This window comes from Vitis riparia, chromosome 10 (assembly GCF_004353265.1).
Source record: "Vitis riparia cultivar Riparia Gloire de Montpellier isolate 1030 chromosome 10, EGFV_Vit.rip_1.0, whole genome shotgun sequence".
Classification (NCBI taxonomy): Eukaryota; Viridiplantae; Streptophyta; class Magnoliopsida; order Vitales; family Vitaceae; genus Vitis; species Vitis riparia.
Window position 1 is genome coordinate 22,724,512 of NC_048440.1, and position 22,176 is coordinate 22,746,687.

The 22,176-nt window shown below is 34.1% G+C and overlaps 2 protein-coding genes and 1 long non-coding RNA gene across 5 annotated transcripts; 1 reads left to right on the forward strand and 2 right to left on the reverse strand.

Moving 5' to 3' along the window:
• The first annotated feature begins 468 nt into the window (after positions 1–468).
• On the forward strand, positions 469–4,376 carry LOC117924378 (autophagy-related protein 8C-like). 2 transcript variants are annotated; one of them, XM_034842999.1, is made up of 6 exons: positions 469–656; positions 912–983; positions 2,263–2,318; positions 2,421–2,473; positions 3,893–4,011; positions 4,089–4,376. In XM_034842999.1, exons 2-6 carry the CDS (start codon positions 941–943, stop codon positions 4,184–4,186), a joined length of 369 nt encoding a protein of 122 aa, XP_034698890.1. In that variant the 5' UTR covers positions 469–656; positions 912–940; the 3' UTR covers positions 4,187–4,376. The 2 variants fall into 2 exon arrangements, with proteins under 2 accessions (XP_034698890.1, XP_034698891.1); XM_034843000.1 differs by lacking the exon at positions 469–656 and adding an exon at positions 678–782.
• Positions 4,377–5,207: 831 nt separating this feature from the next.
• LOC117924379 lies at positions 5,208–5,604 on the reverse strand. The gene is made up of 2 exons (XR_004652766.1): positions 5,514–5,604; positions 5,208–5,330 (listed from the first exon to the last, which is right to left on the reverse strand). It is a non-coding gene; the product is annotated as an uncharacterized LOC117924379 (long non-coding RNA).
• Positions 5,605–10,416: 4,812 nt separating this feature from the next.
• On the reverse strand, positions 10,417–13,022 carry LOC117922984 (ankyrin repeat domain-containing protein 13C). Of its 2 annotated transcripts, XR_004652597.1 has the most exons (3): positions 11,599–13,022; positions 10,783–11,234; positions 10,417–10,579 (listed from the first exon to the last, which is right to left on the reverse strand). XR_004652597.1 is itself a non-coding variant. In XM_034841232.1 (2 exons), the coding sequence occupies exons 1-2, from the start codon at positions 12,958–12,960 to the stop codon at positions 10,836–10,838; spliced, it is 1,761 nt and encodes a 586-aa protein (XP_034697123.1). In that variant the 5' UTR covers positions 12,961–13,022; the 3' UTR covers positions 10,630–10,835. The 2 variants fall into 2 exon arrangements, 1 of the variants encoding a protein (XP_034697123.1); XM_034841232.1 differs by lacking the exon at positions 10,417–10,579 and having other exon boundaries at positions 10,630–11,234.
• Positions 13,023–22,176: the final 9,154 nt, after the last annotated feature.

Sequence of the window (22,176 nt, forward strand, 5' to 3'; positions counted from 1 at the left end):
TCAGATTTTATTTTAATTTTTTTGTGGAGTGAGTTTTTAATTAAGATTTTGGGTATCTTTTAATTATTAATCTAATTTTAAATTAATTTATTAATTTCTTATATTTTTCATTGGTTAATATTTTTAAAGATTTATTATTTGATTTTTGGAAATTTGTTGAGGTGTCATTTTTTAGATTTTTTTAAAGAAAATAATGACTAATATTTTGGAATAGAGGTAACGTATATTTATGTTTGTAACTTAATTTCTTTCTTGTTCTTTTCTTCTAAGATATTTTTGGGATATAATATATGTTATATAGAATTTCAAAAAAAAAATTATGATAATGATGAAAATGATTAAGGATAAGTAAAGATAAATATGCTTTATATGCTTATCGTTTAGAAGGGATGAACTGAATTTTTATTTTTCATTTTTTTAGATGATAATTTTTATTTTTATTTTCAAATGGCCCACTTCAATGGAAATTTGTGATGGTGACATGCCATATATTCAATTGTTGGCTCAATGATCAAACCTTGAAATTGGTTGAATCTAAATGCATAAGAACCGCAAAGGGCCTACGAAAATAGTTTTCTTGTAACACAGGCAACTCAGTTCAACGTTGGTTCATTGCATTGGGTTTGGTTTTGGAATCCCAGACAAGTTTCTTCTCTGTAAGAAACCCCAAATATTTGTTTCCTGATTTTGACACTATAAACGTGATCAATCATCCAATCACTCTCCAAACCCTGATCTTCTTCATTTTGACATTAATTTTATTTTTTTATTTTTAGTTTTTGGTATGTTATTCATCTTCATATTTTTCTCTTCATCGAAATTATTATAAAGTAGGTGTTTTTAGTGTCTTCTTGGTGGAAGGCGTTGTGGGTTTGGTGTGGTAATGTTGTTTGGATGTTTGAAATCTGCAGAGAGACGAGGTAGGGGTATAAGTCTCACCATGGCCAAAAGCTCCTCCAACTTCAAGCTTGAACACCCTCTGGGTTAGTCTTGTTTTGTTTTGTTTTTTTCTTTGGATTCTAAATACCCATGTGTTTTTGTGGCAAATCTTGTAAAACACTGATGTGGGTATTCTTGGATTGTATGTTGGTGGCTGATTTGACAACTTGTATGTTGGATTTATTTGGGAATCTGGAATTGTTTTTGTGAGATTTGTTTCTTTTGATGGAAATTGGAGTAATGGGTTTTGAATAGGGGGATGTTTTGTCTCATGAAAATTTGAACTTTATTGAAGCACTTGATGGTTTTTATAGACATGCAATTATTGCAAGAAAGATTGAATGAGGATCTGTTCTTGCCTTTAGCATGTGAAAGCATGTCATGAGGCTTCCTCTTTTTGCTAATTCTGGGTTTTCTCTTCTTATTAGCCTCTGTAATCGAAGGATGTTATGGCTAATGTTATAATACTTCTGGGTTTTCTAGTTTCTTGTTGAATTGTTGTAGATAAGCAAACTTGGGTCTTTTTTATTTGGCCCAAATCCTTGGGCCATTAGAGCCCTAATCTTTGTACCCCAAGGATTTACCCTGCTCTCTGGCAAAGTATCCCCCATTTTAGCTTCCTCTAGAGCAAAAAAAAAAATGATTCATTGTGTTCTAATTTGTTAGCTTCCTATTTAACCTGTTGAAGACTGTTTAGTTAGCCCCACAGTCTGAATATTTTTCTTTTTGCAAGCCATTAGCATTTGCAAAGGCTAGCTTACCCAACCTATCCAAGCTATTGGGCAAAAGAACAGAAATACTTGTATTGAGAGGTAGCCAGCCGATTAAGAAGGCACTCTTCATAAGATAAAACAAATAAAACAAAAAGATGCTTGCCATTTGCTCAGCAAAACAGCTTGCATGCATCAAATGATCAAGACCTGGGGCACTCTGGCTCCTGACACCAACGGCATAAAATGGTGTTAGTTATGAACTTTTCTGAGTTTAACATGGCAACCAAACACCACCAGTGAAGTGATCCTTTACAAGAAAGGTAGTCACAATAGAGTTTATTAAAGTTCCATGCATTAGAAAATAAGGGAATTGACATTGATATGGTATGTGAAAAGACTGAGTTGTGAATTGAATAGCATTATCAATTTCTATTTTTATTATGCATTTTCTGTATGATCTCTTTATGATGTGCTTCTTGTTGTCATCATCATCTGATCTTTGTTCAGTATTTCCTTTCTATTTAAATGGAAGGAAAGGAAGTTAACTATTTTGTTACATAATATTTCTTTTATCCGCTAATTATAAAATTTTCAATCTTCTGCATGTTAGAAAAGAGGCAGACAGAAGCTGCTCGCATCAGAAAAAAGCATCCGGATAGAATACCAGTGAGATTTCTTTTGGATAATCAAGACTATAAGTCAATTCTAATTATGATTGGTTTCATGTATTTATGCAATGTCCTCATCTGAGAGAAGTGTTGATTGCAGGTGATTGTGGAGAAGGCCAATAGGAGTGACATACCTAGCATTGATAAGAAGAAGTTAGTTTCACCTGCTTTCTTTGTTCAAACTTCTTTTCTATGCTTTACCTGCATGTGGTTGGGGTCTTCATTAATATTTATTTTATACTTTGATTAATGTTTCCAGCATCTCTTGTTGCCTTTACATTCTGAATGCTTAAATGCTTTATATTTGTGTTTAGATTTCCAGTCTTCCTTATCCTGATTATTATGCTTGGGGTTTATACAAATTTGCTAAATGCAGGATGTTTGTTAGTGCTTTGTAGTCGCTATTTCACATTCTGACCTTCAATGCATATAATGTCACATCCCTGGCTTCATATTATCTTCAGAAGGTTTGCTATGTGGTGGTGGGGACTCCTGGGATGGTGGTGTTGCGGCAGTGGTGATCAAGGGTGTTGGAATTGGTAGTGGTGTCGGGAGTGGGATAATGTTGGTGATGTTGGAGAAGTGGAGTTGATATTAGTAGTATGGTTGAAGGGTCAGTGCAGTTTGTTTTTCTTCTAAGGGGAAGGATCGTTTTACTAAAACTAGTTCTACTTGTTAGGTATCTCACTGGGTTTAAAAATGTGTTAGAAGCATGGGACTGGATATGTCAGCATGATTTATTCCAATTCCACTGATGGTACATTTGATGATGTACAATTCTACTTGTGATCCATATTTCTTGCCAAACCAATTTTTTCCATTGTCTGGTGATTGAATTTATAAGGCTTCTTACTGATTCAGTTTCTTGCCTCTTGTGTACATCTTGCTCTCTGCCATGCCAATTCTTTAAAAACCTGGATTTAACTTAGGTTAGACTGGTTTTGATCCAAGATTATTGCATGACTTCTATTCTGTCTGTATTTCCTTTATTTTTCTACTCTTTTTTCAGTCAAGATAAAGCCTTTGTTGAGGCAATTAGAGTCTCTCCTTAATTCCTTTGCTTCATATGGTTATGCAGTCCTCCAAGTGAGGCCCGAATAAAATGTTGGAAAAAATGAGAGAACTTCATTGCCAAATTCTACGAGCATGTAGTAGGCCCCCATGGCTATTTTTCTATTATGTGTTGGTGCACTGATCCTACTTTGATCATTGCTCTGAATCTTAATTTTTGCCAAACACACATTTAGTCCACGAGACTCTGTTAATTGCTTTTGTGTCTGAACAAACACACATTTAGTCCACGAGACTCTGTTAATTGCTTTTGTGTCTGAACAATGATCCTGGACTAGTAGAAATAGTTACTGCTCTGAATAAAGTTTACATGTATGCTAGTGTTTGCATTTAGCCTTATATACCACTTGATCTTGATTAGATGGTATGTGCTTTCTGTCATTTGAGGCTGAATCTTCTGGATCAGACTGAGCAAGACAAATGCTAAAGCATCTCATTCATGTTTACTCCCTATATTTGTAGATTTTTCACTTCCTTGCATCTCTGTTCTTGTGAATGCAGATACTTGGTTCCTGCAGATTTGACTGTGGGGCAGTTTGTTTATGTCATCCGGAAAAGGATTAAGCTCAGTGCTGAGAAAGCCATATTTGTCTTTGTCAAGAACACTCTACCGTCAACTGGTTAGTGCAAAATGCTATAATTTAGTGGCATACTGTTCTTCAAAATTGTGTTTGTAATATAGTTTCTGTTGTCACAGCTGCATTGATGTCTGCTATCTATGAGGAAAACAAGGATGAAGATGGTTTTCTCTACATGACCTACAGTGGTGAGAACACATTCGGATTCCGCAAATAGAACCTCAAAGCTGTAAATTCTCGTCAGTTCCCTTACATTCAATGGCCACCCTGCTTTCCCATTCACTTTACCCGAGTCAATGTTGATTAGTAACAATAATTGGATTATGCAAGTAGTTTGATTTTATGTTTGAATCTTTACAGCTGAGATTTTAGTTGATGAAATTAAATTTTAAGAAACTTCCCCTATAGCTTTTCTGTTCTTGTTGGAGGGTTTTCCATGGAATCGCAAAAGTATAAGCATAGATGGTGATTTGTATTTTCATCTGGAATCATGGTGAAATATTGTTAATACAGAGATACTAAGGTTTCCATCATCATGATAGCGAGCTGCCCGGGTTTAGGTTTAGCTTGGTGGTTGTGCCCTCTGGCAATGAATCAGGTTCCAAGTTTGAACCTTCATGGTGGTTTAAGTGATGTAAGGTAGACGGATAGACTCATATTATATGCACAGAATCATTAGGTAACAGATGAATCTTTTTTGCGCACAAACAATTGACATTTTCTTGATGGGAATCTGGTGAAAAATGGAAAAAGAGAAGATCATAACACAAAGCAAAGTCATTCACAACATACTCTTCTTTCATGCAATAGAAGTTGAACAATCTGGTTGATTTATTTGGCAGAACCCTTCTTCTGGCATTGATTCTTTACCCATTTGATGCCGATTGATGTTCCGCTTTTGATCTTCTGTGCTCCTACCATTGCTGCAGCCTTGGCTTTGCCCAGTCCAGCTGCAGCTGTAGCCTTAGCATCTGTCTTCTTCTTGCTGCTGCTGCTGTCCTTCTTGGTTTTCTCATCATCATCTTCCATGGCTCCTATCCCTCCTGCACCCCATTGATCAGCCCAGCTTGGCCCATCAGTAGCCATGTCTTCTCGGATCTTTATTTTCTTTACTGTGAAGAAAGAAGATAAAGAGAGAACCAATCAATTATCAATGATTGAATCATCCAATTTAAATAAACCAGGAAACAGGAAAAAAAAAAAGGGAATCTTCCAGCTGGATGCTATCATACTCCAACCTGTCAAAAACTCCCAAATTCTAATTTCTTTTCCTATAATTTCTCAGCAATCAAGCAGAAACCCAGTTGGATTTTCACCAAAAACTAGCTAGCAGACCATCCACAGAAACCCCATTCAAAGATCTGTATGAAGAAAACTGGAATCAGAGTGGAAAAATAGATCTACCCAATAAGAAAGGCTTAAGAATTATATTATGATAATCACAAAGACCAAAACAACACAGTAAAACCCATTAAACCCTAAAAAAGATCTAAAACCCCAGAAAGAAAGAAAAAAAAAAAAAAAAAAACCCAGAAGTTTTCAACCTGAGAGAGAGAGAGAGAGATGGTTGGTTTCTGAATGAAGGTGGTCTCTTTCCTGAAGGAAGAAAATTGATAAGGGAAGTAGTGGAAAGTGATTATTGCCCTAAAACTTTTAATCACATGTGGATAGGCTGTCAATGCTTTTATTTTTTGAATTTAATTTTTTTTTTTTTTTTTTTTTGCTATTCTCTACTATTTTTTAAGTACTTGCCTTCTTGTGAAGCAAAGTCTATTTGGCATATTCTCCTTCCTATTCATCTCTTCTTGTTTACCAAGTCGTCTTCTAAATTCCCCTTGTTCTCATATAAAAGCCAAATTGAAGAATCATTAAAAAAAATTAAAAAAATTAGGCATCAATTTCTTTGCATTTCCTTTTCAATGTGTATTACAAAAAATGCATAATATTTAAGACCCATTACTTGCTTTAATGGTATTTTCTAATGATATATTTCTTTTTGGTGAAAATTTATTTGAGGACCCTTTACTGCTCCAATGGCAGTTCCTTTGTATGGGGGTCCACCCACAAAAGGAAAAGGTGTCGTGGCATTGCATTACATTCCATTTGGGTGCCCAAGGCACAATTTTTTAAAAAATATTATTAAAATATTGAGAATTCTACCTCAACCTTTAAAAAGATAAATTCAATATAATAATAATTTATTGTAATGACATTATTTTGAAAATTAAGTGTAAAATTTTTATATTAAATTTGTTTTTACTCTTTGTAAAAGAGTCCCATCTCTTATTCAATGGTGGTTAGACCAGCCAATCCGCCGATTTCTATTTTCAGCCCAAAACGCTATTGGGTTGGAGAGTAGCCACAACCAGCTTGATATCCACTTAGCCTTTTTTCAAATAATGGCGTAAAAAATATATTGGCTCTCTAGATTTCCTATTTATATATTCTTTTTTTTTTTAATATTATTTTTATTTTTAAAAATATTGAAAAACATTGAACTTGTCTTTTCACAAGGCAAATTAAGTGTAAATATATTCAAACTCATCTTTTGGGAAAAAAACTAAAAAAAAATTCTTTGGTTGTGTTTGGATAGCAGGATTAGATAGGGGTTAGGATATAAAATTTCAATCCCACGTTTGGATTGTGATTCTGTAGGAAATAAATGAGATAAATGTTGAAGAAGTCGACAAAAATGTTTTATATTGAGACACAACGTGTAAGAAGAGAAGTAATAGTAGTGAAAGTTTAGTTTGAGGAAAATTGAGTGAGCAACAAATGTTGCACATGCCCCCATACCTACCACCTGTTCCAGCCCATGTGGATAGCCCACTTGAAGCCCAAAGAGGAGTTTTGGGTAATTTTTAAAAAATAATTCCTAAATTACAGTGGAGAAAATAATTTCAAATATATTGTAATTTTTATCAAAGTAAGAAAGAGAAAAATGAAAATCGTTATTTCTTTTTAAATAGTCTCTTCAAAAGACTATTTCTAAAATTCTTTTAAGAAAAATTTATAAATTAAAATCGTCTATTGAAGATACAATTTCAAGGAAAAAAAAATAGGGGAGAAATCGTCCCTTGATTTCTCCATTTAAAAAAATATATAGAAATCATCTTTTTCAAAAGATGATTTCTTAAAATAATAATAATAATTAGGAAAGAAATCGTCTCTTCAAGAGACGATTTTTTTATAAAAAAAAAATTATGAAGAAATCATCTCTTGAAAATATGATTTCTAAAAAATAAAAAAGAGAAAAAGGCAATTTATTAAAAAAAATGAAAATCGTCTATTGAAGAAACAAAAAATAAAAGATAAAAAAAAAAAGTAAAAAAGAAGAAAATCGTCATAATAAAAGTAAAAGATATTATTATTATTGAGGAATAAAATGTGGAAGAGACGATTTAGGGGAAGGAATGAAAAGAGAAAAAAAGAGTAAAAAGGAAGGAAATCAACGATTTTCACTTTCCATTTCTATTTTTTAATAATATTATTATTGAATATAATTATTATAAATACATGTATTATAAAATTAATTAATTTTATTTACTAAATTTAATATATAAAAGTAATTATAATTATCAATAATAATATTTATAAAAATATAAATTAGATATTGATTTAAAAAATATTTTGACATTTATCTCTAATTTTATCTTTAAATTAATTCAATTAATTATTAATTATTAAATTATTTAAATTAATTTTAAATATTATCTAATAAAATTAATTTAAAAATAAAAACAAAAAAATGATTTATTTTGTAAATGATTATTTAATAAATTAATAATAAATTTGTCTTTTGTAAACTCAATTTTCACTTAAAATTGAAAATATCTTTTTTCTTTAATCTGAAAGTAAAAGAAACAAAAAGTAAAAATAAAATATTATTTATCTTATAAATAAAATTAAATTAACTTTTATTTATAGTTATAATTAATTAAAATAATTTAAAGATAAAATTAGAGATAAATACCAAAATATTTTTTAAATTAATATCTAATTTGTATTTTTATAAATATTATTGTTGATAATTATAATTATTTTTATATATTAAATTTAGTAAATAAAATTAATTAATTTTACAATATACATATATATATATATATATTTATAATAATTATATCTAATAATAATATTATTAAAAAATAGAAATGGGAAGTGAATAGACGATTTCCTTCTTTTTCTTACTTTTTATTTTCTTTTTTTTATTCCTACCCTAAATCGTCTTTTTTTTTTTTAATAAATAGCATCTTTCTCATTTATTTGTTTATTTATTCTTTTAAGAAATTATCTTTTCAAGAGCCGATTTCTCTCTAATTTTTTTTAAAAAGAATTCATCTCTTCAAGAGACAATTTCTACATAATTTTTTTTTAACGGAGAAATCAAGAGACAATTTTTCCTTTTTTTTTTTCTCAAAATTGTATCTTTAATAGACTATTTTAGGTTATAGTTTTTTTTTTAAAGGAATTTTAAAAATTATCTTTTGAAGAGACGATTTTAAAAGGAAATAACAATTTTTATTTCTCTTTTCTACCTAGCAAAAACTAGGATAGATTTGAAATTATTTTTTCCATTATAATAATTTAAAATTTATTTTTTAAAATTACTGTAGTCTCATAAAAAATGCCCCAAAAGAAAGGACATTTTTTCTTAGTTGCTTGGGCAGCACTTTAAGTGCTTTTGGCAACCAGTTTTTGGAGTAGAAGAAACCCTCATGATGTAGAAGAATCAGAGGAAGAAAAGGGGTGAGATTGTTCACTGGTTAGGACATCCCACATAGGCTAAAATTTGTAGAGATTGATGCAGTGCAGTCTTCTTTTGAATCTTCTGTTGTCATCTCTATAAGTGGTATTAGAGTTAACAACTTCTATTGATTGATCCATTGAATCTTCCAAAATATTATAATGATAGCTAGATCAAGAAGAAAGACAAACCTATTAATTTGTTTGATTTTCAAGGATTATGGAATTTCAAGCTCACAAGAACTCTCCCCTGCTCATTTCCAATTCTACCCCATTTTATCTTGAAGAAAAGAAAAGAAAAAAAAAAAGATGAATAACATCATTTCTTAATCATGAAAAGATTCACGAAGCATGTGAAGATCATAATGCTATCATGTGTAAATTCAATATTTTTAGGGTTAGTAAATGATTGATATAGATTATTATTCTTATACAAATAAGTGAATATTAAGATTTGATTAATTAATTAATATATTATAATAATAATAATAATAATAATAATAATAATATTCCTATGCTTTGAGAAATTTTATATTTAAATATATTTTAATTAAATAATATTAAAAATATGAAAAATTGATATATTAAGAAATATTGTATTCAAATCCAATCCAATCCTTATATTAAGAATATGTTTTTTCTTTCCAATCTTTAATTCTTATGATAAGAAATCTTATGGGACTAATATGGTATAGTATCTATATTAGGATAAGAGATCCTATGGAAATAATATGGTATAATATCCATTTCCTGTCCGACCACCTAATCCGGGCTTTGTACTTAAACATCATGGGGAGGGGGAATGAAGGTCAAAATGGCCTAGTTTGACCAAAACAAAAGTAGTATAAGCATCTTCCCAAAGTATGAGTCACATGGTCCCTTTTGACCAGCAACATCTTTTATCATTTGGCTTCATCTTAGCAAAGCACAGTTTTTAACCCAGAAAGGGAAAAAAGGGGGGAAAAAAGCTATTTTGATTCTTGAACGAGCCTTTGAGAATAATATATAAACAAACAAACCATATTGGGCTACATAAACTGTGGCCCCTGCTACACTAAATGTCCTAAATTGTTGCCATGACATTTATTTTTCTTAATTGAGGGGGTGAGTTTGGGTTTATGAGTGAACAGTTTAAACAGGCAAAAATGGAAGGATGAGGGGGCATTGGAGGCAGAGGCTCTGAAGAAAAGGTAGGTATGCAGTGACTGAAGATTGAAGGAATTTTTTGAAATGCTAGTCCAGACTCCAGACCATGTTCAATGGACATTTATTGTCCTTTTTCTGAAATCCTTTTGACAGTGCAATTATAAAGGCCACTACCCATGCCATATGACCAAGTTCTACCTTTTTTTTAAATTCAAACACATTCCTGGAAAAGGGTGGGCTGCCATCTGCATGAGCAAACTATTTTGTTATCACCCACCCAACCTCTGAGTTCAGCACAGTCAGGGCAACAGTCTAAGTGGGGATTTTCTAGTCATTTCGCCCAAGGCTATATTTGAAAGCTGCAATGGAAAGAAAACCCAACCTTTGTCTTCATTAAATTCCATATTTTTAGTCAACAATTTATCAAACTTGTCTTTTGAATTTGAAAACTATTTTCTATTTTATTTTCTAGAGTAGTTACCAAATATGCCCTTTCTTGACTTGTACAACATAAAATTTTCTAGCTAAGAATGATTCAGCAAGATATGGCTTATGCTATAGCAGGAATAAAGAAATCTCATTGCTAAGCATATTGCATAGGGAAAATCTAATTGCTAAGATTAGTAGAGAGAGCAAATACCTATTCTCTTCAGGTCAGGGTAGTGAAGATTCCTCCCATCCCTTGGAGCATTACTCTCTCTCTGTCTGCCTTTCTCTCTTTCTATAAAGAATTTGCAAGAAAATGCAGTGTCAGGGAAAGGGAAAGAGTAAGAGTAGGAAAAAATTTATCTTCCGCATCAAATTAATCATCTCATTTGAAATTCAAACTGAAATCTTAAACATGTGTCTGGGATCGAAAGGAAAAATAAGAAATAAAAATTGTGTGCAGGGTGGAACAATGCACTTTGGAAGTCCAAATGGTACCCAATCTATGATATCTACACTGGATTTGCAAAAGCCATCCAAGTCGATTTCTTTCACTTGGATCTTCTCATGGACTTGGATTTCTTCAATTTCCGGCTCTTGTTATCGTCAATAATACTGGTCCATGTGTACCCATTGGGCATAGCAAATGGCTCAGATTGCTGAGGCCCCGGACCTCGCTGGTGGTGGTGCTTGCTTCCTGAATTTGCTTGGCTGTTACTGCGCCTCAGCCATGCTGATGCTGATGATGTTGATGTTGATGTTGATGTTGAAGTCGAAGACGACGAGAATGATTGGTGTTGAGTGTCTGAATGCTCAGATTGGCCTCGTCCTCCATGTCCAAAATACCTAGGGCTCGACAGTGGAGTGTAGAACTGCTCAGTGGATTGGAGTTCGACGAACTTGGTGAAGGTTATCACCACTCTCACCGTAGGCACCACCGGAATCGCGAGCTGCGGCACCACAAACGCAAAAATCAAAATCAGAAAACCCTAACGTGAAATCGGACGGTGGAAAAAGCCCTAAAATGTGGGTCCCACGAGGAGTCTCTGTCGGGGACAGAACCTCGGATAATCTGGGCCCTACAATCATCTGAGAAGGATCCTAAAGCGACGGAACAGACGAATTAGAGCCTTCCACGTCGCGTCAACACCGACCGGTGTGCTTTGTCACGGTGCTTAAGTAAGGTGAAGGCTTTGCTTGCAGTTGGGCATCAAAAGATGCAAAAGCGAAAGCCCAAAGTGGAAATCAAGGTTCAGGTCCTGTGGGTCCCTAAAGCCCTAAAAAGTCGATTTCTATTCCGCTTATACCCCGTACCTTAACCGGAAATGTTCCCGGCGGGAACTTCGTGGTCAGCAGTTCTCGCATCCGGCGGACGGCTTTCACCTTGTTGGCTAGAATGTCGAGTAATGGCAAGAGCTCCTCCGTCTTCAAAGGAAACTGCTCTGTTAGCCACACCGACGGTCGTAAACTTTTCAAGTACTCTTTTTCTTTCGTTTGCGGTGGCGCCACCGCCGGAGATAGCCTGCGACGGTCAGGCGCTGCGGAGGGAATATCCACACTTTTCCTACCTACAGAGAGGAACTCTCTTTCCTCGCGAACGAAGCTGCTGTGTCTGCGGCGATCGGGAGGTCCGAAATTCTCGGCGACGAGGAAACCTTCCTCAGCGTCCTCGTCGAGTTCTAGCGGTAGCACCTGTTCGCTTCCGGCGTCGATTTCGGTGGAGATTTTTCTAGAGCGGAAGCTGAAGATGACGTTGTGGATTTCGTAAACCTTAGCTTTCCACTCTCCGACGCTCTCAGTTTTCTCCTGCCTTCGCCAGTTCGTTCTTCCGACAAGTTCAGCCTTCGTGACGTCCATGCCCGGGCGATACACGCTCGTCTGAGCGCAGAAACCGGCAATGTCGGAGTCACTCATTGGCGCACCAGCGTTCTCGAATGCATCGAAAATTTTCTTGTCGTCGTGGTTGAGCACCAGCAATGAGCCGGGCGGAACATCAAAATCGCGATCGCCGTCTCCGAGGAAAAGGAAGCTCTGATCAGCCCGCTGGATCTTAAAGCCGTCGAAGCCAGCAAGCGACGTGTCGGCTCTGAGATTACCGTCCCGCTTCCAGATCTTGTATGTATCGGAAGGAGCAATCTTCCCAACGAACGGAATGACGGAGCTCTCAAAATGAAACGAAATCTCCATATAAAAATCTCTCATCCTGCGAAGCACCGCCACCAGCCTCGGCAGCCTCCGCCGCCACTTCGACCAGGCGAAGCGGTGGTGCAGTCGGACCAGAACCAGCGCGATGTCGGAACTCCTCTGACACAACGCCTCCTGCAACGGGTTCCACCCAGCTGAATTCTGTAACGACACGTCAGCTCCGGCCGCCGCCAGCGTCTTCGCAGCAAAGCAGTCATTAAGCCGAACCGATAAATGGAGAGGCGTCTCCCGGAAGGGCACGTCGCGGCGGTCCAGGATGGAGGAGATCTGGTCGGCAACTCGCTCCTGAGCCAGCGAGTCTGACTCGGTGTGGATCTGAGACGGATCAGCGAGTCGGGGGAGCGAAGAAACAAGGCGAGACAGTGTTGTATGGTCCCCCAAAGCGACGGCGTAGTGGACCGGACTGTGTCGATAGTCCTCCGGTCTAATGGGCGGAAACGGCGTCGTCGTGGTGGTCGACGACTTCGCCATTGTGAAAAAGTCGGTTCTTTCTGTCGAGGGTGAACGTTGAATCAAAATGTCGGAGTGGGAGTGGTTAAGGGCTAAGAGAGAGAGGCAGTAACGTCATTTTCCGAGTCTCATAAATCGAGACGAGACGAGACGAGACGATAAAAAGACAGAGAAAATCACGTAATCGGCGCGGCTTTTTGTAATTGTCTGCTGCTTTTCTTTATTAGCAAATATATTATTTTAATGGCGCGGTGATTATCACGGAAATCACGTGGGGCCGGCGGGGGAGTCATGAAATCAGGCGGTGGAAATAGGGTTGACTAGTGCGGGGTTGATGGGAATGGGTGTGGGGGCATGTACAGAAGGCTAGGGTGAGGAAAAAGGGCGAGGGTTGTCCGGGTGAAGTGAGACCAAATGGAAAAGAATTTCACGGCCCACGAGGTAGCAGAGACTGAGAAGAAAATAAAATAAAAGAAGGCAAATGTGTTTGGCTTCCAAAATTACTACATTATTACTGGCATTATATATGATGGGTCAGGGTCAAGTGCTTCTCCTCTAGGCACTTTCTCTGTTTCTGTCCTTAATAAGAATGAGGAGAAAATGAAATGGGTCCATGTGGGGTGCCATTCAAAATGACTGGTCTCTTCTAATTTTATCACAAATTATATATCTTAGGACTCGTTTAAATGTAATTATGATTCATTTTAACCGCTGTTTATACAATTTAATATTTATTATTTAATGATTTAAGGTAATTTTAAATTAAATTATTATTATTTTTTCTTTTATTCGATAATTTTTTTTTAATTATTAAATTAACATATTTACCTTTATTAATTTTAATTAATATTTATTGTTGATTTTAACTCAATGTAATTTGTGTATACCCATGATGGGTACTATGATACCTTGGGATAGTATATTCCCTCTTAGTAATTTTATTAGTGGAATTGATGTTTTATTCTTATAAGATATGGTAATATCAATTGAACATCATAAAGGTGAATTTGTAACTCAAAGGTAAAAATATAAGTTATTGGTGGATAATACATAGTAATTAAATTATGGATAACAATTTATGGAAAACAAATCTAATGATTAGTAGGTCGTGGGATAGCTATTAGCTTTATATAATTGGATCTTATTAGTGGAGTGTAATCAATCGATTTTAGTAGAGTGATCGATTAATTATGAAATTATGTTTTATTAATTTGATGGGAGCCACAATTAGATGCTCCATTGGTTCCCAATTGAGCTACCTTCATAGGTGTATCTTTTGTTCGCAAAATTTAAGGCTATGTGGGACTTAATTCAAAGAGTGGATTTGTTTTCTAATGGGGAATGCCATTTTGGTCTTTTCTCCCCTTGGTATATAAGGAAACATGGAAAGATCAAAGTATATAATTCCTCTCATTTTCACCTCTAGAATCATTAGAAACCAAAACTAAGGAGTTTCCTTTTGATTCTAAGAGCGAATAGAGTTCCGATCTTACAAAGCATCATCACACAAAAAAAGATACACCATGGTAGGATTGATTAAAATATCATGGGTATTGTAGCTATAGTTCATTTTGCACCAAAGATGAGAAATGAAGTAATCAACTTCACTCAACGTGGGTAATGATTTTGTTCCTCTTAATAATTTAATTGTAAAAACATGTTAGATTAGTCATATGATAAGGTAAAAATTTCTACTATCTACCCTACGTATCTTACGATATGGGAATTGAGGAAAAGGTTTAGATCCAACAAAAATAGCCATAAAATATTTATTATAAAAAATGAGTCATATATATGGAATCATAATTCTAAAATATATTTTTCATATGTGGGCAAATGAGATAAAAATGATCTGTGATTAAAACATGCGGTCAACAAGGGTCAACGCCTACTGGATGGGCTCGATACCCCTCACCAAAAAGTTGCATAAGCATTCAGCATACCACTAGGGCAAGTTTGACCTTTGATAAAGATTTTGCACCACATATATATATATATATATATATATATATATATATATATATAATGTTTTAAAAACCAGACCGGACCAGCTAGTCACCGTTCCGATCCGGTCCAGTCATTTGGATCGGATGGGGATCAAACCGGGGTTGGACCGCTTGAACCGGTGGTCCAACCAGTGAACCGGACGAACCGGCGGGTTCAATTGATTTTAATTTTTTTATAAAAAAAAACATCAAAACAACGTCGTTTTAGAGTCCTATATAACAAAATGAAAATCTCAAAATCTGCAAGCTGCAACCTCCAAACTCCAACCCTTCTTCCTCTACCCGCCGTCAACGCATCCCAACCGCGACACCAAGACAGATCCCGTCGACGGCCTGCGACACCCATACAAGTCCCGCCGACGGCCCATGACACCCACACAGGTATTGTCAGCGTTGGAAAACTCCTCCCCTTTTCCTTCGCTCGCCGTTGACGCGTCCCAGCCGCGACACTAAGACAGATCCCGCCGACGGCCTACGACACCCACACAGGTATCGCCAGCGTTGGAAAGCTCCCCCCCTCTCCCAGCTGGTAGCCCGCCCCGACGTTGGAGTTTGCCCAATGAGTTGCATCGATTGTGGGATAACGGGGTTTGCTCACTGCCTAGTGAGGTGCATCGTTTGCCTAGTGAGGTGCGTCTTTTACCAATACAACTTATGGTATTTGGAATTGTGTGGATCGAGCTTGTAAAACGTTTGTAACTTGTGATTCCTCTCTTCCCTTCCATGTCACGACTATAGTGGATTCAATGAAAATGTTTATAATGTTTATTAGAGTCTCCTTGCAGTTTGTCTTATTGATATTATGTAAGTTGGAATATGATGAGTAACAGAGCCAAGTGCTTGTAGTCATTTTCCAACATGTGATTTGTAATCGCTAATTAATAATTATACTTTGAAGCTAGACCAATTTTGAGCTTGAAATGTGGTAGAGCAGAAGTCCCATCAAACCCTTTTGAGTAGCAATAGAGAACATAGTCTCTCACTGTGGTTTCCATTTCTCTGTATTGTCAGAATGCTTTGTGGTGCCCATGGTTAGCTATGGTTGTAGACATGCTAGATAATAGTGACATAATATGGCAAGCCCTTCAGCACAATCCATGTCTTTTAGGTGGTTTGAATTGAGCCCAACAACCTCAGATATTAACTCCAACAATTTAAGTCCTAATCTCATGGTTTGCTCCTTGTACCCCATCAATATATCTCTACAAAATTACTTTAGAATTTAGATAAATTTATAATTGGATCAAAACATGCTTGTTATAATGACCATTATTCCTTTAGATAAATTTACCCATTGATATGTGATTGTTATAAATTGTTGATGACTTGATTATAAATCATTAAATTGTTGATGACTTCCATTCTCTACGTTAATGTGAAATTTTTGTTTCTAATTTGATAGAGAAATAAAAAATGGAATCAAACTTGACTCCATCATCTGGTCAAGATTCAACTACCAATTCTTAATCAACTAGAAGTAAGACCGATCCTGCATGGGAGCATGTTTCTGAAGAAAGATATGCAAATGGAAGAAAAGCTCTTATTTGTTTGTATTGTAAAAAGATTACAAAAGGTGAGGATATTCATAGAATGAAACAACATCTTGCTGGAGTGAAAGGAGATATTGGTCCATGTAAATCGGTTCCTCCTGATGTAAGATTTCGAATGGAAAATTCTTTGCAAGAGTTTGTAAATTCTAAGAAAACAACCCAAGAAGCATATGAATGTAGAAATCCTTATGGTCCTAATGTGTCACAATTTGAAGGGGATATGGCAGAAGGTGAAGAAGAGGTTCAAGAAATGCAAAGTCCTATGGCAGCTAATAGTGGAAAAAGGAAAAAATCAATAGTGGATTGCACCAAGAAATACTCAAGGAGCTCAACCTTCCATGAGGAGTGTACTAGTTGGGAAAGAAGCTATTTGGAGAGCGGATATGGCGGTTGGGAGATTCTTTTATGATGCGTGCATTCCTATTAATGCAGTGAATTCCTTCTACTTCAAGCCAATGTTGGATGTTATATCTGCAATTGGTCCTGGATATAAGGGTTTAAATTACCATCAGCTACGGGTTAATCTTTTAAAGGATGCTAAGAAGGAAGTTCAGTTACTTGTGGACTCTTATCGTGCAATTTGGGCAAAAGTTGGGTGTACAATAATGGGTGATGGTTGGACAGATAATAGACAAAGAACACTCATCAACTTCCTTGTGTATTGTCCTGAAGGAATATCGTTTGTGAAATCTGTTGATGCTTCGGACATTGTCAAGGATGCAACTAATTTGTTTCAGTTATTTGATGAGGTGATTGAATGGGTTGGTCTACTCAATGTAGTTCATATAGTGACTGATAATGCAACAAATTATGTGGCCATGGGGAGATTGATTTCTCAGAAGCATAAACACGTTAATTGATCACCTTATGCAGCTCATTGTCTTAATTTGATCTTTAAGGATATTGATAAGATGGACCATGTTGCTGAACTTGTAAGACGTGCATCAAAGGTGACAATTTTTGTTTATAATCATGTTGCTTTGTTGAGTTGGTTGAGAAAAAGAAAAAGATAGACAGAGATTTTGCGACCTGGTGCAACTCGCTTTGCTACTACATTCATTGCACTCAAGAGTCTTCATGATCATAAACATGACTTGCAAGCTTTGGTGACTAGTAAGTTTTTTGTGGACTCTAGATATTCAAAGGATTATAAAAGCAAAGTTGCAGTTTCCTTCATCTTGGATAATAGATTTTGGAATGATTGTTTGATTGTTGTGAATCTTATGTCTCCACTAATGCGCTTATTGCGTATTGTTGATTGTGATGAGAGGCCTTCAATGGGATATGTGTATGAAGGCATGTATAGGGTTCGTTTGGGCATCAAGAAATTGTTTAACTACAACAAAAGACTATACAAGCCTTATACAGATATCATAAAGCAACGTTGGGATCAACAACTAAAGAAAAGCATTCATTCAGCAACTTATTGGTTGAATCCATGTTTCCAATATGATCAGGAAAACTTTTGTAATAAGTCAAACGTTATTGGAGGTGTCATGGATGTTATTGATCATAAAATTCTGAAATGCAAACTTGAAACAATGAATGAAATGAAGTTATTTCGTGATCGATTGGGAAGTTTTGGAAGAGACCTTGCTTATTTTTCACGTGAAGTGCTTCAACCTGGTAAAATATTATTTTCATTTATTAGTATGTTTATTCTTTTTTATTAGTTACCTACTTACTATTTAATATTTTAAACTTGCTAATGTGTTTTATTTTTTTTCTTATTTTTAATGTGAAATGGTAACTAGATGAATGGTGGAGGCTACATGAATACAGTGCACCACATTTGCAAAAGTTAGTCATTCTAATATTGAGCCAAACTGCATCGTCTTTTGGATGTGAGAGGAATTGGAGTGTCTTTGAACGTATACATACCAAAAGAAGAAATAGATTGGAACATCAAAGGCTTAATGATCTTGTATACGTTCATTACAATTTGCGCTTAAAAAATCGGTATAAATGATTTCTTAGTTGTTTTGAATTTAAATTCTTCTATTCACAATTATGAATAATTATATGCTCTTTTTTTTTTTAGGTTCTATAACAAGAAAAGAATCTATGATCCCATTGACTATGCATGCATTGATGAGACCGATTTTTGGGTTGTTGATGACGATCAGCCAGCAAAGTTAGATGTTGAAGAATTGGAAAATCTTCTATATGAAGAATGGTCAATTCCAATAAATGAAGTGGAAGGTTCAAGTTCTCACATTGGTTGGTAAAATATTTAAACTTATAAAAGTTCAATAATTATATTTTTTTTCTTCAAAAATAATTTCTTGTTGATATATATTCAATATTTTTGTAGATGATGAGGATGGTGGTGACGTGGCTATAGAAGGGCTTGATGTGGAGAACTTTGGTTTTTCATATGCTCATGTTCAATCTCCTTGTTCCAAATTTCAAAATGAATGAAGACATAAATTTTATATTTATTAGTATGCAAAAAACTTCATGAATATTCAAATATTGACATGTTATATTTTTATTTTGAGTAATTATTTAAGTGTTGTGGATCTATGGTTGACATTTGTATTATCTATTATGAACAATGTGTTAAGTTAACAACTATTTGCTAATTTGGTTATTATATGATAGTAATGGTTTGATTATTTGATAAATATTGAGTTTATTGACATTATGAATGTATAACATCTTATATTGTGTTATAGATATCATATATGATAATTGATGACTTTTACAGGTAAAAAATTTTGTGACAAAACTCAGCAAACAAAGTAGATGCTGTCAAAATTTACATAGAATTTATTAATTTTTTAATTTTTTATAATATGTAAAATAATAAAATATATATTTATGATGTCACCGGTTCGATAGCGGTTCGACCACCGATCCGACTGGTGAACCGTGAACCGATAACTTTTCCGGTTCAATAACCGGTCTGATTCTGAAAACATTGATATATATATATATATATATATATATATTAAAAGTATCATATCAATAAAATATTAAAAAAAACTTTAAACAAAAAATTAATTATAATTATTGTATAATTAAATGAAAAAATTTCATTTAGTAGATTAGCAAAAATAAAAAAAAAAATTATTATGATAATTTTCTTCATAGTGTTTTTAATATCAATCTATTATATTTCTAATTTCATTTTCAAGAGGTTTTTTTTGTATATATTTTTATAAATTTTGATCAATTTTAGATCAACCGATATTTTTTGTCAAAACATCTATTGATATATCTCTGATATATTCGTAAAATTGAAATACTGATATATTTATAATTACCGATATTTTTATCTTCAAAAATGATTTGAGATTAAAAATAAACTAACTATTTTTATTCATACTTAAAAAGTTAAAAATAACTTTAATTTATAATATTTAGTTAAGCAAACGCATCAAGTATTTTTTATTAGTTGGATTTCTCAAAAGCAAAATCAAACTGGGAGTGTGACTTTGTTGATTACTGCCTCAACCTGTCATGTGGTCAATTCTTGTTTGCTATGGAGGCTAGGAATTTAAGAAAAGCCATCTTCACAGTTTCTTGCTGCTATTGGGAGTTTTTTTACTAAGAGGTTTTTGCTTTCTACACTCACCTTTCCCAGGTTCTAAGCCAAATCCAATTCAAACTTGGGCTAATCTTTCCAACCCAATTCTATTTTTACTTTTTAGATTTGCTTGGTTTATGCTTTTTCAACTCAAATTCAATTTGAGTTACAGATGGATCAAAGTTTTGGTCAACCCAATTAATCTTATATAATTTTTTATATATATAATATTTATAATTTAATTTTATATAATAATATATATTTTATTTATTTTTTTAGATATTAATCAAAAATATCAAATTACAATTATCCTTGAGCTTTGAGCTTTGGTAAACTACAAACTTGTCCAAGTTGCAACCTATGATATGCGAAGATAATATATTCAATAGGATATTATATCATGTTAATATTTCGTTTATAAAATGAATTAAAAAATAAAATTGAACATATATTACTTTTCAATGTTTAAAATAAAAAATCGTATTGTATTTTATTATTTTCTATTTTTTAGAAAAATATGAAATTTTCCTTACATTTAATAATATTCATAATTAAATATTTAAAATTTATAGTTCTTCTTTTTTAAACACAAATTTAGTTTTATAATTAAATTTTTTATTTTATAAAAAAAATGATACAAAAAATTATGATATAAAATATTCTACATCTTAGTTCGGGATTAATATATCGTATATAAAAAAGGATAATAGATAATATATCTTATCCGGTCTTATTTCATTATCAGGATAACATACTTCTGTCATTTATTTTATCTAAATCCTATCAATTCCAAACATAGGCCTGGGAAATTAGAAGTTTATGGTTGGCCAGTAGTCAATTTTTAGACAGATGAAGCAGACTGATCTTTCATGCATTTTGGGCATATCAGTTGTATTCCTGCAGGTCCATACACAATTCATTTTCATTTCCTTGGGTGAAAACTAAGTCCTAGGAGCTATCACATCCCACTAGCTACATTCCTGTGTGCACCACATACCTACCTCTATATGTCACCATTGAAGTTGGGGTGGTCCCAGCTGGTTCATTCATGTCTCCGGAATCAGATTGCTCTTTTCATGCTTTCTAGCCAGAGAGCTATGCTTAATTTGGAATGTTTATGCTCCACTCAAGTCTAGCAAGATTGAGAAAATTGTACGTAGGAATGTGATGTTAACTAAATCATACACATATATAAGTAGAAAGTAAAAAAAAATACGGGATTTTTAATATGGTTCAACGATAAATATGATTTTTACGTCCATAAAGTGTATAACACTTGATAATTCATTAATCGAAAGAAAGGGAATGTTACAATGACCAAACTCTTAAATAAACATCTTTCAATTACGGTTGTATTTTTTAAAAAGGAAACTTTAAAACATAAAAAAGGTTAAATATATAATATGGATAAACTAGGGCATTATAAATTTGATTCGGGCTTCACAATTCAACGTTTGAATCAATCAAAACAGCCAAGTAGTAATCCTTAATGGCTTTCTTCTACAAATTCTTCTACTACTTTGCAGACTCTACCAGGGTTGGATATGAAAAAGAAGATTGCTCAGAGACATGGACAGAAGCTCAAGCTAACAATGAACACAAGTCTAGACAATAGCCATGTGGAGGAAGGTTTATGCCATGTTTGTAACATCTCTATCTAGGCAATAGCCAAAAAGGATGTTGGTATCCTCCATTGTAGGACTTTGCATCACAGAGATGATACTTATTAGGTAGGTGAAGGCAAACAGGACTAAGTGTGTGTCATCTTGTTTTAAAACATGCCCATATATGGGCCAAGAAATGCAGCCATCAACACCCCCAAGCCACATTTAATGCTGAAAAATCTGTAAACCTCTGTAATATTATATGACGATAGAGAGCTGTATGTAGAATGACACAATGCTCAAAATACACAAAGTGAAACTTAGAAGTTAGAAGTATTAATATAACCCTGATGTTACAAGTTCTTAAAGAAAATATGATAATTTTATTGGATTATTTTGTTAATCGAACCATTCACACACTAGTAAGAAATAATAATAATAATAATATTTTTAATGTAGTTCGGTAATCAATGTGACCCCTACATCTATGAGCTTTGACCCAAAATGCTACACTTTAAAAAAAAAATTCATAAAGTAAACCTAAT

What these genes read in the sequence shown, in the direction of transcription:
- LOC117922984 (XM_034841232.1), bottom strand. Translation starts at nt 12,960, where the DNA reads ATGGCGAAGTCGTCGACCACCACGACGACGCCGTTTCCGCCCATTAGA. An exon ending in CGGGAACATTTCCGGTTAAG is followed by an intron (nt 11,235 to 11,598) that starts GTACGGGGTATA and finishes GTGGTGCCGCAG; the next exon opens with CTCGCGATTCCGGTGGTGCC.
- LOC117924378 (XM_034842999.1), top strand. Translation starts at nt 941, where the DNA reads ATGGCCAAAAGCTCCTCCAACTTCAAGCTTGAACACCCTCTGG. An exon ending in AGCATCCGGATAGAATACCA is followed by an intron (nt 2,319 to 2,420) that starts GTGAGATTTCTT and finishes TGTTGATTGCAG; the next exon opens with GTGATTGTGGAGAAGGCCAA. An exon ending in CCTAGCATTGATAAGAAGAA is followed by an intron (nt 2,474 to 3,892) that starts GTTAGTTTCACC and finishes TTGTGAATGCAG; the next exon opens with ATACTTGGTTCCTGCAGATT.